This window comes from Cibotium barometz, chromosome 34, assembly GCF_041138505.1.
Source record: "Cibotium barometz isolate CiBa-2024 chromosome 34, ASM4113850v1, whole genome shotgun sequence".
Taxonomy (NCBI): Eukaryota; Viridiplantae; Streptophyta; class Polypodiopsida; order Cyatheales; family Cibotiaceae; genus Cibotium; species Cibotium barometz.
Window position 1 is genome coordinate 683145 of NC_141079.1, and position 17128 is coordinate 700272.

The 17128-nt window shown below is 42.8% G+C and overlaps 1 protein-coding gene across 2 annotated transcripts; it reads left to right on the top strand.

Annotated features, from left to right (window-relative positions):
• The first annotated feature begins 200 nt into the window (after positions 1-200).
• LOC147618589 (uncharacterized) lies at positions 201-3763 on the top strand. Of its 2 annotated transcripts, none has more exons than XM_086773612.1 (2): positions 201-1157; positions 3378-3763. In XM_086773612.1, exons 1-2 carry the CDS (start codon positions 234-236, stop codon positions 3576-3578), a joined length of 1125 nt encoding a protein of 374 aa, XP_086629738.1. In that variant the 5' UTR covers positions 201-233; the 3' UTR covers positions 3579-3763. The 2 variants fall into 2 exon arrangements, with proteins under 2 accessions (XP_086629738.1, XP_086629739.1); XM_086773613.1 differs by having other exon boundaries at positions 3392-3763.
• Positions 3764-17128: the final 13365 nt, after the last annotated feature.

Sequence of the window (17128 nt, forward strand, 5' to 3'; positions counted from 1 at the left end):
ACACATATATATGTATATATATGTGTATATACATATATATGTGTTGTATATATATGTATATATACACATATATACATATATACGTATATATATGTGTATATATGTGTATATATATACATACATATATATGTATATACACATATATACATTATATATGTATACGTATATATACATATATATGTATATATATACACATATATATGTATATATATACATATATATTCTAGTTTGAGATGCACAGGCATTCAGACCATGAGATGATGCCCCTCGCAAGCCCCATCGAAGATCAAAGCTCGGCACCATCGGGAGAGGACTTGCTGCTGCTAGAGTGCGACTACCATGATGTGGAACAGGTCCATGGGATCGCCCGCTACCTCCTTCACACCCTTGCCACTGCCTGCGTGGAGAAAACCTACGGCGACCTCTTCAAAAACCTCCTCTCTGTCGTCGACGATGTGAAGACAGAGCTCATAGAATACCTAAACCAGCACAGAGAAACCCCTCTGCCATCTGATATCAATGGAGCTAGGGCCCCTGTGGATAGGGCCAAAGATCTCCTGGACCAGTTTGTGCAGTCCAAGACAAAGTTTCTCAGCAGAGTCTCCAGCAAGCTCATCAGCAGCGAGAAAAAGGAGGACAGAATTGAAGAATTTGTTCAAGAATTGCAGAAAAATGAGAGATGGATTATTGGCCAGAGAGAGAGCCTTGTCAAGGACCTCCTTAAAGGCTTAGACCAAACCAAAAGTTCTGTCTGTGGTTTGACATTCAAGTCACAGGAGGAGCTTGCTGAACATAAGAGTATATGCCCCCTCAGTCCTGTCACATGTGAGAATGATGGATGTGGCCATGTCTTCTCGGCGTTGCATGGTGTAGAGCATGATGCTGTATGTGGTTTTAAGCTCCTGCCATGTGAACAAGCATGTGATGCCCTCATCATGAGGAGCCAGATGGACAAGCACTGTGTCACCACATGCCCTATGAAGCTAGTCAAGTGTCCCTTCTTCTATGTTGGGTGTGGAAACACACTGCCGCAGGGAACGGTAGAGGAGCACTGCACAGCATCCATGAGTTTGCATCTCATGTCCGTTCTCCAGAATCTGCAAAAGCAGGAGGTCTTGGTGTCTAGCTTAACTCAACGCGTGCTGTTACTGGAGAAGGTGAGGGTTCTCTCATATATCTGTGAAACAAGTTTCTCCCAAACACTGAATTGAACTTGGTATGCTACCCATGGGGGGAGGAGTGTGTGCGTGTTGGGGGGGGCATGTGCACATGCTCTTGTGTGCATCATTATGGGAAATGGGGAAATGCTGCACTTTTTAGCGGTCTGAAATGGGGGAATGCAAAATCAGCAAGGTCGATTAAAGCAAGGGTGGTGGGAGGAGGGGAGAGAGAATGAAAAGAATGGAGAGGAAAGAATTTGTGGGATGAAAGTAAAGAGAGGAGAGAAAACAAATAAGAGGAAGATAGAAGCCTGAAAATTTTAGTATGCTAAGGGAAAACAGCAGGTGTTGTTGCAGAAATGTTTGAAACGGCAGAGGGGAATCAGGAACCATGCTGTTTCAAAAAATGGATACCAGTGTTTTGGATAGGATCCCTGAAATGGGTGTTTCGACCCCGTTTTGGGACATTTCTGTGTGTTATATGTGTATGCTATGTGTGTTATATCTGCATTTATTTTGCACATAATCATGCCATGAAGTTGCAAATAGGCCTCCAATCATATACATACTGCTGTATACATACTTTACACACATTGAGGCTAGATCACATAATAACTTTCAAATCTTGCACTTGCTTCCACTCATCTTGATCCAGATCCACTACAGAAAAGGCCTAATTTTTCACTACAGCAGGGTGTATGGCTTTAGTCAAAGAGAAGTGGTTTTTTGTAGATATTCCAGTGATAACAATGAAATCTTTGTTCTTTCAGATCTTACATTGGGTTGTCAAGGTGATCTAGGAGATCAACGATCATGCAGACGGAGACCTTGAGTACCTTAGCTGTTGTCATCGTAGGATTCAAACTAAGTGAGCCTTGTATGTAATATGAAGGCGTGGAAAACAGCTATGCTGAGAGAGTCATTGATTGTGAGGTCTATCCTTGAGTTTGGCAGTGGGGCGGTGTGTGCAAGGAAAGAAGTCTCAGTGGAGTTGTGCGAATTGGTGGTTAGCTGGGATGTGAGTGTATGGAGTGGGACTGAAGGGTCAAGTTCACCTAGTTGGCAGTAGATATGGATATGATATACATCATCTAGGTTGTGGTGGAAATGAACCTGTGTGTAGTGGGAAAAGGTGTAGGGGGTGGTATGTTGGGAAAGGTGCTAGATATAGTGAAGGCCCCGATGTAGTGAAGGAGAGAGATGTGTGGTTGGCACCTAGTGGCAGGAGGGGGGTGGTGAAATCCTGGATGTGGGTGGCTAAACCCGATGTAGTGAAGGAGAGATATGTGTGGTCGGCACCTAGTGGCAGGAGGGGGGTGGTGAAATCCTGGATGTGGGTGGCTAAACCCGGGGAACCCATCAGATAATCCACTATGCTAGAGCCTCTACTATATGGGAATGAGTAGGCCGGCGGAGGGCCATTTGGCCATCCCGTTATATATAATCATCCCGTGGGCAGCTCCCATGTCAAGGAGTTACCTGCCAAAAGCTGTGGTGTGCCGGAGATCCTGTGGTTGTCCTTTGCATCCCTGTATCTCTAGAGTCTACCTCCGGTATCAAGATGAGGTCTGCAAAGTCCAGAAGATGAACATGATTACTCTGTCCTAGCATTAACATCCCCTAGTAGAAGTACGTCACCCAATCTAGAGTACTTCATGATATCCTCAGATATCCTCATAGAGAGATAAGTATGATGATTGCTAACTGGGCTGGGCGTCTCTGGCGCAAAGTAGCAAGCTGCAGTATGTCTGATGCTGTCCCCTGGAAGGTGCAGCCTCATCCACATGTATCGGGCCATCTCATCCCTCTTGACTATTGTGAGGATCCTGTCTCCTGGAAGGTGCAGCCTCATCCACATGTATAGGGCCTCCTCATCCCTCCTGACTATGGTGAGGATCCTGTGAAGATGTGCTTTGAAGAGAACGGCGACAACTGTAACCCCCCCTCCCCCCCCCCCCCCCCCCGCCCCCCAATGTGCAGGTCTCCCCCATGTATACCGATTCCCACTCGTATCCAGCTTCCTGTGGTAGCCCTCTCCCAGGGCACTGATGTGTCTCTGTGTAGATGGTATCTCGACCAGTGAAGATCTCTGCAAAGCCTCCCGGATCTGACCATAGTGTGCCATTACAGTTCCAGGTGGCCATCGTTAACCGTGCATTAGAGAGAGAGAGAGAGAGAGAGAGAGAGAGAGAGAGAGGACTAATATTTCTCTCACAGGCTTTGTCTATCAGTCAGAGGTCAGAGGCCGTGGATGTAGGTACTCTTTCACTAACAGTTCGTCAACAAGATGCCAAAATCAAGTCATTGGAACATGAAACTAGCAAGCTAAGGCAAGAGCTCAAGGCAGTTAACGTTCCAACAGAGGTTCAAAAACTGCGTCGTGAATTACAGACTCTACAGAAGAAAGTTGAAGGTTGAGTTTTAGAACTGCAGTATACAAAGTATCCAACCTTCATCATGTGTTTTGGTTTGTGTGTGCATAAACACGTATACATGAGCAAATTCGTACCAGACATTTGGAAGACCTCTTGTCTTCCCATGGTCTCCCTGTCAAGTTTGTGTTTGTTTCCCTCTTAGAGATGTAATTAAGCGAAGTTGTTTTACATGGCTCCTGTTCAGCCCACTTGAATTCTAATTCTGTACGAGTGGCCCATACTCTTGCTCTAATTGGTGTAGAATTTGATCCTTTTTACCTTGGGTTCAAAATTTAGAGGGAGTTCAATATATTGGCCACGATGGGTGTGTTTCTCTTCAGGCATAGTTCATTTTAAGTGTGCGTCAAAAGCAATGTAAAAATGATGTGATGTGACAAATCTGAGTGAGATTCAAGAGGTGGTTTCCATCCCAACTAAAATGTATCTTAAAATGCATTGGAACTATAATATTGTTACTGCAAAATGCCATCAATGGACCGCATGCCAACAATCATAGTAATGTGGAGATGAACATGTGGCTTCAATAATCTGTGGAGACTCTGGAATTTGCTTCACAACAACATAGTGCCACATATGTTTTCCTTTTCTTTGTTTTCTAAATGTTTTTTAAAAACATTAAATGTGTGCAACATATTCTATTTAGTTATAGGCAATGCATGGTTGTAGGCTGTGGAGAATGCAACCAAGTCTTGCTTAATGTTTTTAAATGGCTTCTTTATATAATAGATCTTATATTTTGGGGAGACATGTTCTTCTGAAGGATAGAAGACAATGGAGGAGAGAGGAGAGTAGGGAGGAATTCTAAGAATTATTTTGATGAGCATTAAAATGAATTCTTATTTTGATGAGCATTAAAATGAGCTTATTCTCTTGATAGTTTTACGTAGGATCCTTGGTGTCCCTATCTAGTGGTGCTTCTAAGTTGCATGACATGACTCCATCAATTCATTGCTGAGAGTCTTCCTTCTTACACTTGTGCTTCGATTTCTTGATGCATAGAGGACAAGGAAGTAAGGATGTCACAACCAAACATACATTTGATTATTTTTACCCTAAATGCTAATCCAGGGCAAAGGTACCCAAACTTGGAACTTCTAGTTGGTCACTGGGAATATCTAAAGGCGTCTTTGGAGACATCCAACCTAGCATTTCATTATTCTCCTTTGGCACCTCAAAAGATCCTAATCACCAGTTGCCTTTTTGGATTGTGAACACTGAAAAAAGGTAAATTATCCTTGTTTCCTTTTCCTAGCACCACTGTCTGGTGGGCTTGCATGGAGAGAAAAACGTTCATGGAGCATGTGAAGTAGATAACAGTCAGGATTTTAAGCCTTTGAAGGCTTTCTTAACCATGGGTCATACCTACCTTTCTCCTTGCATTTTCTTAGCATCAAGATGATAATTTCTTTAGCCTATTTTGAAGCCCTTCATAAACTATCCCCACCCATAGAAAAAGCAGCCACAATGCTAGGTGGTAAGTGGCAGAACATGGGAAAGAAATTCTCCTTCTCTATTTCCCCATCGTAGGAGGAATCGCCTAAGTTGTTGTGGGACCCCTTCTTACGGTAGATTCCATCCTCAAAAGCTAGATGTGCTTTAACTTCAACATGAAGTAATTGGTAAAAAAGTATTCTACACCATGTGTTTGGTGGAATGTGTGCCAAGGCCCCATGGAAGGATGAGCATGGGTATATCCTAGATGTCTTGGCATGATAGTGTATCATGCCTGAATATCATAGTGTGTTGCCTAGATATGAGGCATTTTCTTGACAAAGACGTCGGTGTGGGTGAGGTTTTATAAGTGTGAAATTGGAGATAAAGGATATAGGCATGAAAGTTTGTTGGAGGCACCTACATTGTTGAGGGTTCTCCACGTGATGGGTTGTACCATGGCCTGCCATGGTTCCCCCCTCCAGATATATACTTGGAGGGTTAGTGTTGATGAGGTTAGTTGTAGGTACAGTGTTTGAGAGTGTCGTGAGATGCAAGAAGTGAAATAAATTATGATGCCCATTTGTGAAATATGCAGGTGATGTGCATGGGAAATGGGGGAAAGGTATGCTCGTCAAGCATTTATAATGAGATTGGTGGTCAATAAGGTAGGTGTGAATGAGGTTGGGTTGTCCATAAGAATGGAAGAATTTTAAGCCACCTAGGTTGGAACATTGGGGTAAGTCACGAACGATGGGGGTGGCTTGCCGGACATGGTGGCCGAATGGATTTGGGCACGTTGTGAGGCGTTTTTTAAAACGTTGGTGGTTCTTTGGTTTGCTTAAAGAGCAAGGTGATGTTCATGGAGAGAAGGGAAGTAGTACAAAGCGTCCGCAACTTGGTGGCTTGAAGGTGGAATTGTGGAATGTTGGACATTGTTGGACCTTGGGCATCCGGAATTGCTTTAACCTTTTGGGCACTTCTACCTTGCTTGACTAGCACAGATGTAGGCCAATTTGGTGCCTAGGATGGAGAGCATGCTTGATGGAATCATTGTTGAGTGTGAAGGTCACCATTGGAGTGCCTAGATCTGATAGCTCCACAGATCATGATCGGGATGCCCATGTGATTGGGCAATATGGAGGCTTTTGTGGTGGCATCTTCATGAAATTTAGGCATGCTAGGTGTGGATGGAGAGCTTGTAGTCCTTGTGAGTATTATGCATGCATTGGAATTATGCTTTTCTGTGCATTATGGATGGAAACAAGGCTAGACTAAGCAAGAACAAGACTCAATGAAGAAGTCAAGACATGAGCATCAAAGGCATCCATGCAAAGTTTTGGCATGGATGTTGTATGCAAGAATGGAAGCCAGTGTTGGAGTGCCTTGATAAGGGGTGGTTTAGACCATTGGGTGCAATCGGTGGAAGGCATGGGTTCAAGGATTGGTTTCAAAAAGACCAAGAGGAAGGAGGACTATCTGGGCCTGTGTGCTGGAAAAAGGATAAGGTGTTGTCCATGTTGTGATGTGTGCATAAAAGTTTCTTGTGCTCAATGGATTAAGCCCTTAGGTTTTGGGTAAGTGCACGGTCATTTGAGTGGGTATTTTGGACTATCTAGAAAGTACCTGCAAACAACTAGTTGTACCACATCTACCATCCGTGGGACATCCATGTTGCATTGATTGTAGCTTGTAGCTGAATGTAGTCTTCTTCTCATTGGGCCGACGACAGCGTTGTCTTGTTGCCGGTGTTAAGTTATGATTACACCGGCTTCGAGGCTAGTATGCGAACATCATAGGTGTGTTGTTACCGGTGTTAGCTTATGATTACATTGACTTTGAGGCTCTGGTATACCGAGGTCATGGGTGTTTTGATGCCGTGAATTTGCTAGCATAATTGCGGCTAGCGTCTCACTAGGCTTGGAGCTCTGTTGACAACTTTGTAAGGGAGCTGATTGGTGAGGTAGTTGAGCATGCGAGTGAGACAGATGGCGAGTAGTACTGCTAAAGAACTCGGTTGGTTGGTGTGGGTATGGTGGTAGAGCTTTTGGTGAGGCTAGGTTGTGTTTGAGAATGGCTGAGGGTTTTTTTGGTGATGGGGGCAAAGCTTAGGAAATGTGGGAACTCTTCTCTCTTGCTTTCTCGAAAGCTTTCCCTTTATTCTTTCAATGCCTTGCTCACACACAAATCAAGAAGCTAACATGGGAACGTCCAAAAAGAGTACAACAATAGTGAACAAAAGTTGCAAGGTCTCTGCGTCATAGACAGTCCCAAGATAAAATGCATAACCCAACAATGCAACATGCTATAGAGGAAAGGCATTAGCTCGTGACCTTGATCAATCAATAAGTGTGAAAGTTAAGAAAATATCATGCTCTCTATTCACATACACTCAATGTTCCTTTTCGTACATAAAATAAGATAAGCATGGAAAACACATGTGATGGCATGTCGGAATTAACACATTAGAAGGATTGTCGCTCTCCTTGTCTCTCTCTCTCTCACACACATTAGCATAATTTATACAACGATTTGCCCAAATTAGGGATTTGATTCATGTCTTTGAGTAGGTGGCGACCTTATCAGTTGTTGTTGGTGTAGTTGATTTCAGCCTCATCTAGTTGCTGACTTGCAAAACTAATAGGATAGTCTAATTTGTGTTCCCCTGCTGGCTATGCTAGGACACATCCAATTGCGAAGTTAGAGGCATCAATGTGCATATGGAAGATGAGATCCCAGTTAGGTATTTGCAAGATTGGAGCACTGGGGCAAGGCTTGCTTCAACACATCATAAACTTGTTGACACTCCTCGGTCCATATAAATACAATCAATAGCTTGTACAAAGGACAAGCTATTTTTGCATAGAAAAGAATAAATTGGCGGTAGTAGCCGACATGGCCCATGAATCTTTAGACTTCCTTGTAGTTTGTTGGTGGGGCTAATTTCAAGATGACCTTGATTTTTCTCATATGTGGAAATCCCATTTTTGGACACTATATGCCCAATAATAACTTCGTATTTCACCCAGAATTGGCATTTGTAAGGGTTTAAGGATATACAATAAAAGGGGGTTGGGGTGGGATCTCACTCTCCTCTAGGGGGTGGGTGAGGGGAGGTTGGTGGGGTGAGGTTGTTGAGGTGGAGGGGTTTTGGAGGAAGAGGGGGTGGTGCCAAGAGAGGCATTGAGGAAAGGGGGTGGGTGTGCCGATGTAGAGGGAACATCAGTTGGGGACATGTCTCCTCACCTTCTTTAAAGATTTCTATTAGGTTTATCTAGTGAACAAGGGTCACTCGAGGTAATGGTGGTTAAGGTGGAAGAATTGGGGGTGGTAAGGGTACTTCCGGTACCTTAAGGATACCTTGCGGGGCCACTTCATGGCCAGGTTGAGGTGCATTGTGTTGTGTTGGGGCTAGCAAGGCTAGCGGGGTTTTCTTGGGTTGTGTGGCAAGGCTTGTGGTAGAACCCTTTCTTGAGCAGCTCTCGGGTGGTAGGAGTTGGAGGTTTCATGATTGCCCCACCTTTGGCAGTAAGCACAGTACAAATTGGGTCAGGGTCTCAAATGTGGACATTCCATACTAGTGTGGTTTGCTCAATAAATTGGGCACCATAATAGCTCTCTCTTCTTGGGGTAAAGATGGGGTTGCTCCACTTGGTCAAACGGCCTTGGAATACTCTCCATTGTTGGGTCATTTGCTACATTAATGCAGCTGCTAGATGCTCCACTTGTTGTCCTGAAGAGGTCTCTTTTCCCTTTCCTTCAGCTTTCGTGCTTGTAGTTTTGAAGGAAGCTTCAGAAGTGCCCTCATGCAATTCGAATGAACGAGTTCCCTTGAAATTGTTCTCAAAATCCATGGCACTTTTGTAGCATCGCTCGAAGGAAGTATGGGCTAAAGCATACAGAGAGTTATGTAAGGCAACATCTTTCAATCCCTGGAGGAATCGACCAATCAATCTTTCATCTGAGAGATTGTCTCTATCGTTTACAGCAAGAGTGAAGGTATCTCACCCAGTTGATATGGTCTTGGATGGATTCTCCTTCTTTCTATTTTACATTATGTAACTATTCGATTGGACTCCATCAATTTTCTTGTCTCAAATCGATTTTCTTGTCTGAAATATCCTTCTTTCTATTTTACATTATGTAACTATTCGATTGGACTCCATCAATTTTCTTATCTCGAATCGATTTTCTTGTCTCGAATCGATTTTCTTGTCTCAAATATCCTACTTTGAATGCCTCTTTCAAGGCATCAAAGGTAGCCTTGTCTTCCAATTTCAGTGATCAAAACCATTGTCCTACTTTTCCATCAAGGGTGAGGCCAAATACACTTACCTTAACATGATTTTCCAAATGCCCAAATGCCTCATAAATCTAGTTGAACATCTCTAGATGAGGTATGGGGTCCCTTGACCCATAAAACTTAGTGATAAGTTTGGAGATGTGGGCTGGTTTATTCCTCTCTAGTCTTGGCCATTACGTTGGCAGTGCACACGCCGGTGGTGTAATTCTTAAAGTTACCCCCTCCCTATTTCCATGGCTATACTCAACATTTATGGTGTCAATCTTGCAATTACTAGAGCTTGTGTAGGTTGGGGTATGATGGGCGGGGGAGCTACACCTAGAGGGTGGTATCCCATCTGTGGACCTTGCCTCAATGGTGGGCCGGTGTGTGCTTTTGTAAGGATCCAAATGGTACCCAGGATACATTCTGCGAGGTGAGTAGTGTTTATACATTTGTGTTGTGTGTTGGCTGAAATGTTCTTGGTGAGCTTTTCTCTTTCTTGTGAGGTCTTTGGACCTAGGTTTGGTGCTGGCCTAGACTTGTTGGTATAAATTTGCCATGATAGTCGACATGGATTCCTAGACTGTTGGATTAGTCCAGATTGGGCTACTTGGGCCCTGTCGCACCTCTAGTCTGGATTGGGTTACTTGGGCCCTATCACACCTCCAGTCTAGGATCCAACGATAGTGTGATAATTCTGATGTTCCATGCCTGTGTCCCTAGGGTGAGGCTCTTCAGATCATGCATTTCCAAGGATAAATTTTCTTAGTCTTGAGGCAAGACTCCTTTGCAAATGTGTAGGGGATCCTACGTCTTACTCTTGAGTCAATGTTTTATCCATGCACCAGCCATCCAATCCTCCTGTCTCTAGGTGGGGGATAGTGTGTCCCATTCTTGGATGTTCTGTGCTTTCAGTGTGGTGCTAGGACTAACATTGTTTGACTCCATGTTGTGTTGAATAAAGGGTCATATCTCCCTAGTGACTATGCATAGGATGGTTCAACATCGTTAAACAAAGGGTTGTTTCACATTGATTTCCCTCAGCGTAGGTGCATGAATGTGTTGTGATAGTGAAAAATTACACTCTGGACAGGGAAATTTTGGCCCTCTGAAGCTTAGGAATGTTCGTTCTCTCACAGAGGAATGGACGTTCTCTCACAGAGGAATGGACGTTCTCTCACAGAGAAATAGTTGTTCTTTCGTGAAGGTACGAGTGTGGGGTGAAAGCATGGAATGGTGGAATGCTATAAGAATTATATAGCTAAATTTCATAGTAAGGGTAAAGTCTTAAAACATAGTTTTTTTTTTTTGTTTTTGGTTTGAATGCTATATAGCATAGAAAATGAAGAATTCTTCACTAGAAATTTGTTTGAACATACGTTTCAAATAAAATGAACTAAAAGGTCATGGCCTCTTTATGTCATGATAACGCCCCACACGCTCCTCTCTTTAGTCCGTTTCAAGTACTGTACTCAAGCCCCACCAAATTCTATTCTACAATTCTCTGCAACATTCATGCCATCGACTTCCTTTTGCACCGGTGTGCTAATCACAAGCTACTACAAGAGGTGAGTAATGTGATTTCATGTGCTCAATTTTTTTGAAGGGCTTTGCCCAGGCCACATGCTTTTCTTTATGAAGAGATTGAAAGGGAATATAACTAAATTTCCCAAAACCCTTCCCTTATTTTGAAGGGTAAGTCTATTTCACCCTTTAAATGGGTACTGCAACCTTCAAATTCTAGCTTTGTTTGCATGTTGAGAGGTTGCATTTTGGTGCTTTGTTTGCATTTAATTGTTTGAAATTTGTATTGTTGATATTGGGAAGTTTGAGAGAAAAGAGTTAAGAAATTGAGTATATTTGTAGAAATTGGGTCAATATAGATGCTCTACCATGTGTAGAGTATTTTTAAATGTTAATGAAGGCTATGCAAGTTAGCTACTTACATGTTTATGCTCTTTTGGGCTGCATTTGGTTTGGTGTAAGATGGATAAATCAGGATCTTGAAGCCAGCATAATGAAAGTTCCACCCACCCTTATAGACTTAGTTTTGTCGTTATGCACATGAATTTCATGAGGATAGTAACCTTTCCTTGGATGGAGTTGATCCTCGGTATCTACATGGCAAGAACAACATTTTTAATAAAGAATGGACTATAATGTTCATATGCTCGAAGGTAGTTCAAGGGAGCAATAAGAAAGTGAAAGCCTATCATGTTAGGGAAGAGTTTATAGAGGCATTGGTTCATCATCATTGGGATGTGTACCAAGAGGGTCTGTTCATGTACGAAGTTGGTTAGCAATTTGCAAAGGCTTTTGCCATGGAGAATTGTATTGCCGCAAGAACAGTTGCAACTAAAGTAGACTACACTATTGCTTGGGCTCACTTTGCAGAGAGAGCCATGAAGAGCTTAGAGGAAAGGCATTATATAGAAAAAAACACGAAAGAGATGGGAAGAAAAATGCATGCGAAAGCGGGACAATCAGATGGACTTGGGTGGTCCACTAAAATAGATGATGTATGCATGGGTGACCAGGGACCACACACCATGCGGTTTGATGCGATAGAAATGGACCAGATATGTAACATGAAACTGGGAGTCAAGGAGAGGTTGATTCTAGCAAAGAGCTCCTTCAAAGAAGCAACAAGCATGGTTGAAGCTATAGTGAGGGATTTGCATAGGGCTAATGGTGCCCAACAGCAATTGTGTGAGCCATCTTCAAGGAGAAATTAACTCCTTGAGTTCAGAATCTAATCGAAAGGCTTTTGAAACTAATGGAGAAGTTTTACTCAGGAGTGTCACTCATAAATATGTAAGCGTAGCATGTGGGTTCAATAGAAGGGTTTTTTTAAATCCCTTTTTTATACATTTTTTTACATACAGAAGGGTACCATTTAAAGCAGGTCTTTACAGATTGAAGAGAAAAAGGGCGTGTTTTATTCATGAAAAGTTCATAGATAAGGGGTTTTCAAACTAGGCCTTGAACGCACGTGATATAGAGAGTTTACATATAGTGAACCTGTTAAAACCCTAAGATCTCTCTAGATAATTGTTATGCATAAACATGCATAAATCAGGCATAAACTCATCCACCCTCCACCGACCACCCTCGAGCCCAAGGGATGCACACATGAATTATAATGAAATACATCATACCTTTACCTTGATGTCCCATACCATCAAGAGGTATAACTCCAATCCAATAGCATGTAGCTATAGTGTGAAATGGTAGGTGAGTAGATATGATCCTCTACACAAGAGACCATAGCCTGAGCCTCCAAGCCTCCAAGCCTCCCTTGAGTGTGCCCCATGCCCCTATTATATAGGAGGGCCCTCAAGTGACTCTTGACTCTCCATTTCCCATGTGTGACCCTTGGATGCCTGACCCTAACCTTAACCCTTAAGGTTAGTCCTAACCCATGCTCCACTAGAGCTTGTTCCCATGCTCCCATGCTCACAAGCCTAATGTGGGTTAGCCTCCTAGTATATGCACACATAATGTGCATATAACATACTTCCCCTCTCTCAAAACATTGCACTCTTGGAATGAAAAGAAGGAGAAGTGCGCTGAACAATCTCAACCGACTCCCAAGTCGAAACCTCTATTTCCCTATCTTTCCACCTAATTTTAACCTCAGGGATTAGTTAACTAGAAAGTTTGCTTTACCTGAATTCAAGTACCTTATCAGGTTCATGTGGAACATAGGATAAATCTTGGACTTCAACGAGTTCTTGAGGAGTAACTGTGTTATCCTCACACCTCCTAGTTTCCCTTTCAATCTATCGATATGAAAGACTAGATGAACTCTAACAATTGGAGGTAGTTTTAGTTCATGATCACCTACCATCGATGACACCACATTGCTAGTCAAACTTGCTAATGGAGCCACAGCTAGCCACCACAGCTAGATCCATTGGTCTACTGAAGGATTTGAAGATAAAGATCCTTGGAACTACTTACCACCACACCTTCCTGGTGATGAACTTTGGACGTCAGCCTGTTTCTTATGATTTCATCCTTGGACGACCATTCATGAGAGAATCAAAGATGATCCACGATTGGGATAATGACCACATATACATTCAAAGAAAAGATCAAACTATAAATATCGATCTATGCATGTGGAAGGTACACCTAATGAGTGGCAGACCATTCGTGGAGGGGTTAGTTTCACAACAACTCAATTTACTACAGTCCATCTATGTCAAATGTGCCTCAAGACACTTGATGATGAAAAGGATAGTGAGGAATGTGCACCTCTTCCTCCACAGTCAGAACACTCTAAGAATTGGATTCATTTCCTTGCCACCCTTGGCATTCTACCTAGACGCATTGGCACGAGGTTTGCTACCACACAGACGGGAAGGAGATCAGATCTCTATATATGCTTAGCTCAACATACATGCCTAACGTTGCCACCTAAGTACTAGAACATGCCGTTAGAGTGGAACCATCAAGGGACACACGCTCCCATATAGGACTCGCAAGCTCGATGGATTCCCTAGGCCAAAGCGATACGTCTTTCTAGACGATTGAAACACCCATTGGCTATATGTTAGGGTTGTTGAAGCACATAACCACTTCAATGATATATGGAAAAAGGAGTTTGCCAATAGCTCCCTTCTGGTCCACACGACCACCCCCAAGCCAATGGAACCCATTGAACCCACACCAGAACCCACACCAGATGCAGAGAAGCTTTGCCGCTCAGTGCGTGGAGCTTGCAATAGAAAGTTAGCGCTAGCACGGCTAGTGGAAGATGAAAGCTCTAAAGCCAAAGAAACTAGAAAGGTGCCCAAACATTTCAAGATCTTTCAGATAGCCGCCGACAGATTCATCCAATATGGCTCGGCCGCCTAAAGTCTCACAATGGAACCAAGGACCTCATATGATGGTCCACCAGCCAAGGTCAAAGCAATGAACCTGGAAGGCCTAGGTGAAGACTTGAGGCCAGTACACATTGGTGAAGACCTCTCTATAGAGGAAGAGATCGAGCTCATTGCTCTTCTTACAGAATTCCAGGATTGCTTTGCCTGGAAGTACACAGAAATGAAGGGTGGACCTTTCGAAGTAGTTAAGCACACCATCTTGATGGTTGATGGAGCAAGGCCGTTCAAACAAAGGGCATATCCTATGAATCCAAAATATTCCAAGATGGTTCGAGAAGATATTGATAGACTCATTGATGCCGGATTCATCTATGAAATAGAACATACGGAATGGGTATCACCCATCGTGATAGTGTCCAAAGAGAACGAGAAAGTCAAAGTGTGCGTAGACCTCAAAAAGGTCAATGCCACCACCATAAGGGACCATTACCCCTTACCGTTCACTGAACATGTGCGAGAACGAGTAACAGGAAAGGAAGCCTATAACTTCCTTGATGGATTTTCCAGCTACAACCAGGTGTTGCCCAAAGGATCAACACAAAATATCCTTCGCCATCGAATGGGGCACATATGCTACCGTGTCATGCCCTTTGGGTTGACCAATGCCCCTAGCACCTTCTAATGTTTAATGTACACTGCCTATAAGGGATATCTTTGGAAATTCCTTGAGGTATTTATGGATGACCTTTGTGTCAACTCCTCTTGGAAGGCACACCTTGACTGTTTGCATAAGGTGTTAGAAAGATGTAGGCTGTATCGCATCTCAAATGAACCCACTTAAATGTTGATTCTGGGTTAGACATGGGAAAGGGGCATGACACAGTATGCATATGTGCCCCTTCGCTATCAAATGGGGCACATATACATACTGTGTCATGTCCTTTAGGTTGACCAATTCCCTTGGCACCTTCCAACGTTTAATGTGCACTGCCTATAAGGAATATCTTCAGAATTTCTTTGAGGTATTTATGGATGACCTTTGTGTTAACTCGTCTTGGAAGGCACACCTTGACTGTTTGCATAAGGTGTTAGAAAGATGTAGGCTACATGTATCGCATCTCAATGAACCCACTTAAATGTCAATTCTGGGTTAGACATAGAGTGATCACAGGACACATTATCTCCAGGTAGGGAATCTCCACAGATGATAGCAAAGTGCGGCTCATCCTAGAGCTACCCCCACCCACTAACTTTAAGGGAGTTCAATGCGTCATGGGACATGTCGGCTACTATATCAGTGATTCATTTTTATGTATGTTGATATAGCTAGACCTCTTTATGGACTTTTGAAAGTTTTTGAGTGGACAAAGGAATGCCAACAGGCTTATATACAATGCTCAAGAAAGCCTTGGCCAATGCTCCAATTCTTAGGTCCCCTAACTGGGACATTATCTTTCATGTTCTCGTAGACCACATGTTAAGGATGCCTAACGGGCGAGCTTCCCGTGGGAGTCAAAGATGATTTACCAGAGCCCTATTTCTAGCTATGCTTAATTCCTGAGTGGGGCAAGGAGGTAGCACACTTTTTAGCCAACGGCTTACCAATGGATCCCCTCTTAAACAAAGATCATGCCTGTCACCTAATTAAATAGGTAGCCCCCTACTAATTCATCGCATGATAACTCTACACTAGGGGAAGGTTGAGGTCTATAGGGGCCCTTTAAGATGCCATGTGATTAAAAGGTTATTAAGGAAAAGGGCCAATCATGTGATGCCATGTATACAAAAATGTTGGGTGATTAAAGGTGGTCAAAAGATTCTCTAAAAGATGCCTTTTTGTACTTTTCATTCCCAAAAAGTGGGGGGGAAAGTTTTTGAAATTTCGGACATCCATAACTTCTACATATGAGCTCAAAATTTGTCGGAGATTAGAGATCTAGAATCTACTCGCTGAGCTCTTTCCATAGATATGGCACATGATATGGTTTTTCCCACTCAATTTTAAATTCAATTTTGGCGAGAAACTTTGAAATTCAAACTTCTAGCCATTTGAAGAATAAGAAGGTATCTAAAGTCAAAGAAACTTAACATTTTAACAAAAAGTCATTAAAATCATAATATGGCAGCTTAAAGGGCCCCTATAGACCTCAACCTTCCCCTAATAATGTAAGCAGGGGATTCTAATAAGATTCTTAGACGTTGTGTCCGTGAAGACGAATATGTATTCCTTTTCTAGAATAGGCTCACTCTGCCTGTGCTGGTGGGCACTTTGCAGAAGATATCACTGCACGCAATGTCTTAATAGCTGGGTTATGGTGGCCAACCTTAATGGTGGATACAACAAAGTATGTCAAATAGTGTGACGAGTGCCAACATGCAGAAATTCCCCACTTTAATGATAGTATGCCCCTAATTCCTGTAGTGTCCTAGTTAAAATGCAAGCAAGAGTGGACTATGGTGGATCAAACACAAGAATCAACATAATTAGCAAGTAATTAAAAGATGATTAAGATGAGATTAGTGAACAATTAATCTAATAGGATAATGTAGGCATGGATACTCAGAAACCAGCAATTTCTTATTAGGCCAATGCCTTAATTTATAGGTTTTACATCCACAAGATGTCGAGCATCTAATCCCACTGATTTTTCCTTGATTTGTGCCACCTCCCCTATATTTGGGGACACTTTTTCCTAGAATCTTTCCACACCCCTATATTCACTCATGCTACCCTTGATTCTCTCATCAATAGATTCTTCTCATCTTTTCACTACTACCCACTTAATTACAGACTCCCTTTTACGATCTCTAGCTAAGGGCTTGTTCCCGCACACACCCATCACTTGCATATTTCAACACCTCCCCTTAAGTGAATAACTCTAGCACACCTGGACCCTATACCAAGTTTCCCTCTTACTTGGTAGCCCGCGAGACTAGTGCCTCAAGTCCCTAACTCATAGTCCTTGAAACTCTCTCTCTATGTGT

Bases quoted from the DNA above. Each gene is read 5' to 3' on its own strand.
- LOC147618589 (XM_086773612.1), top strand. From the start codon at position 234: ATGCACAGGCATTCAGACCATGAGATGATGCCCCTCGCAAGCCCCATC. The intron at 1,158-3,377 runs GTGAGGGTTCTC...TTTCTCTCACAG, and splicing joins GCGTGCTGTTACTGGAGAAG to GCTTTGTCTATCAGTCAGAG.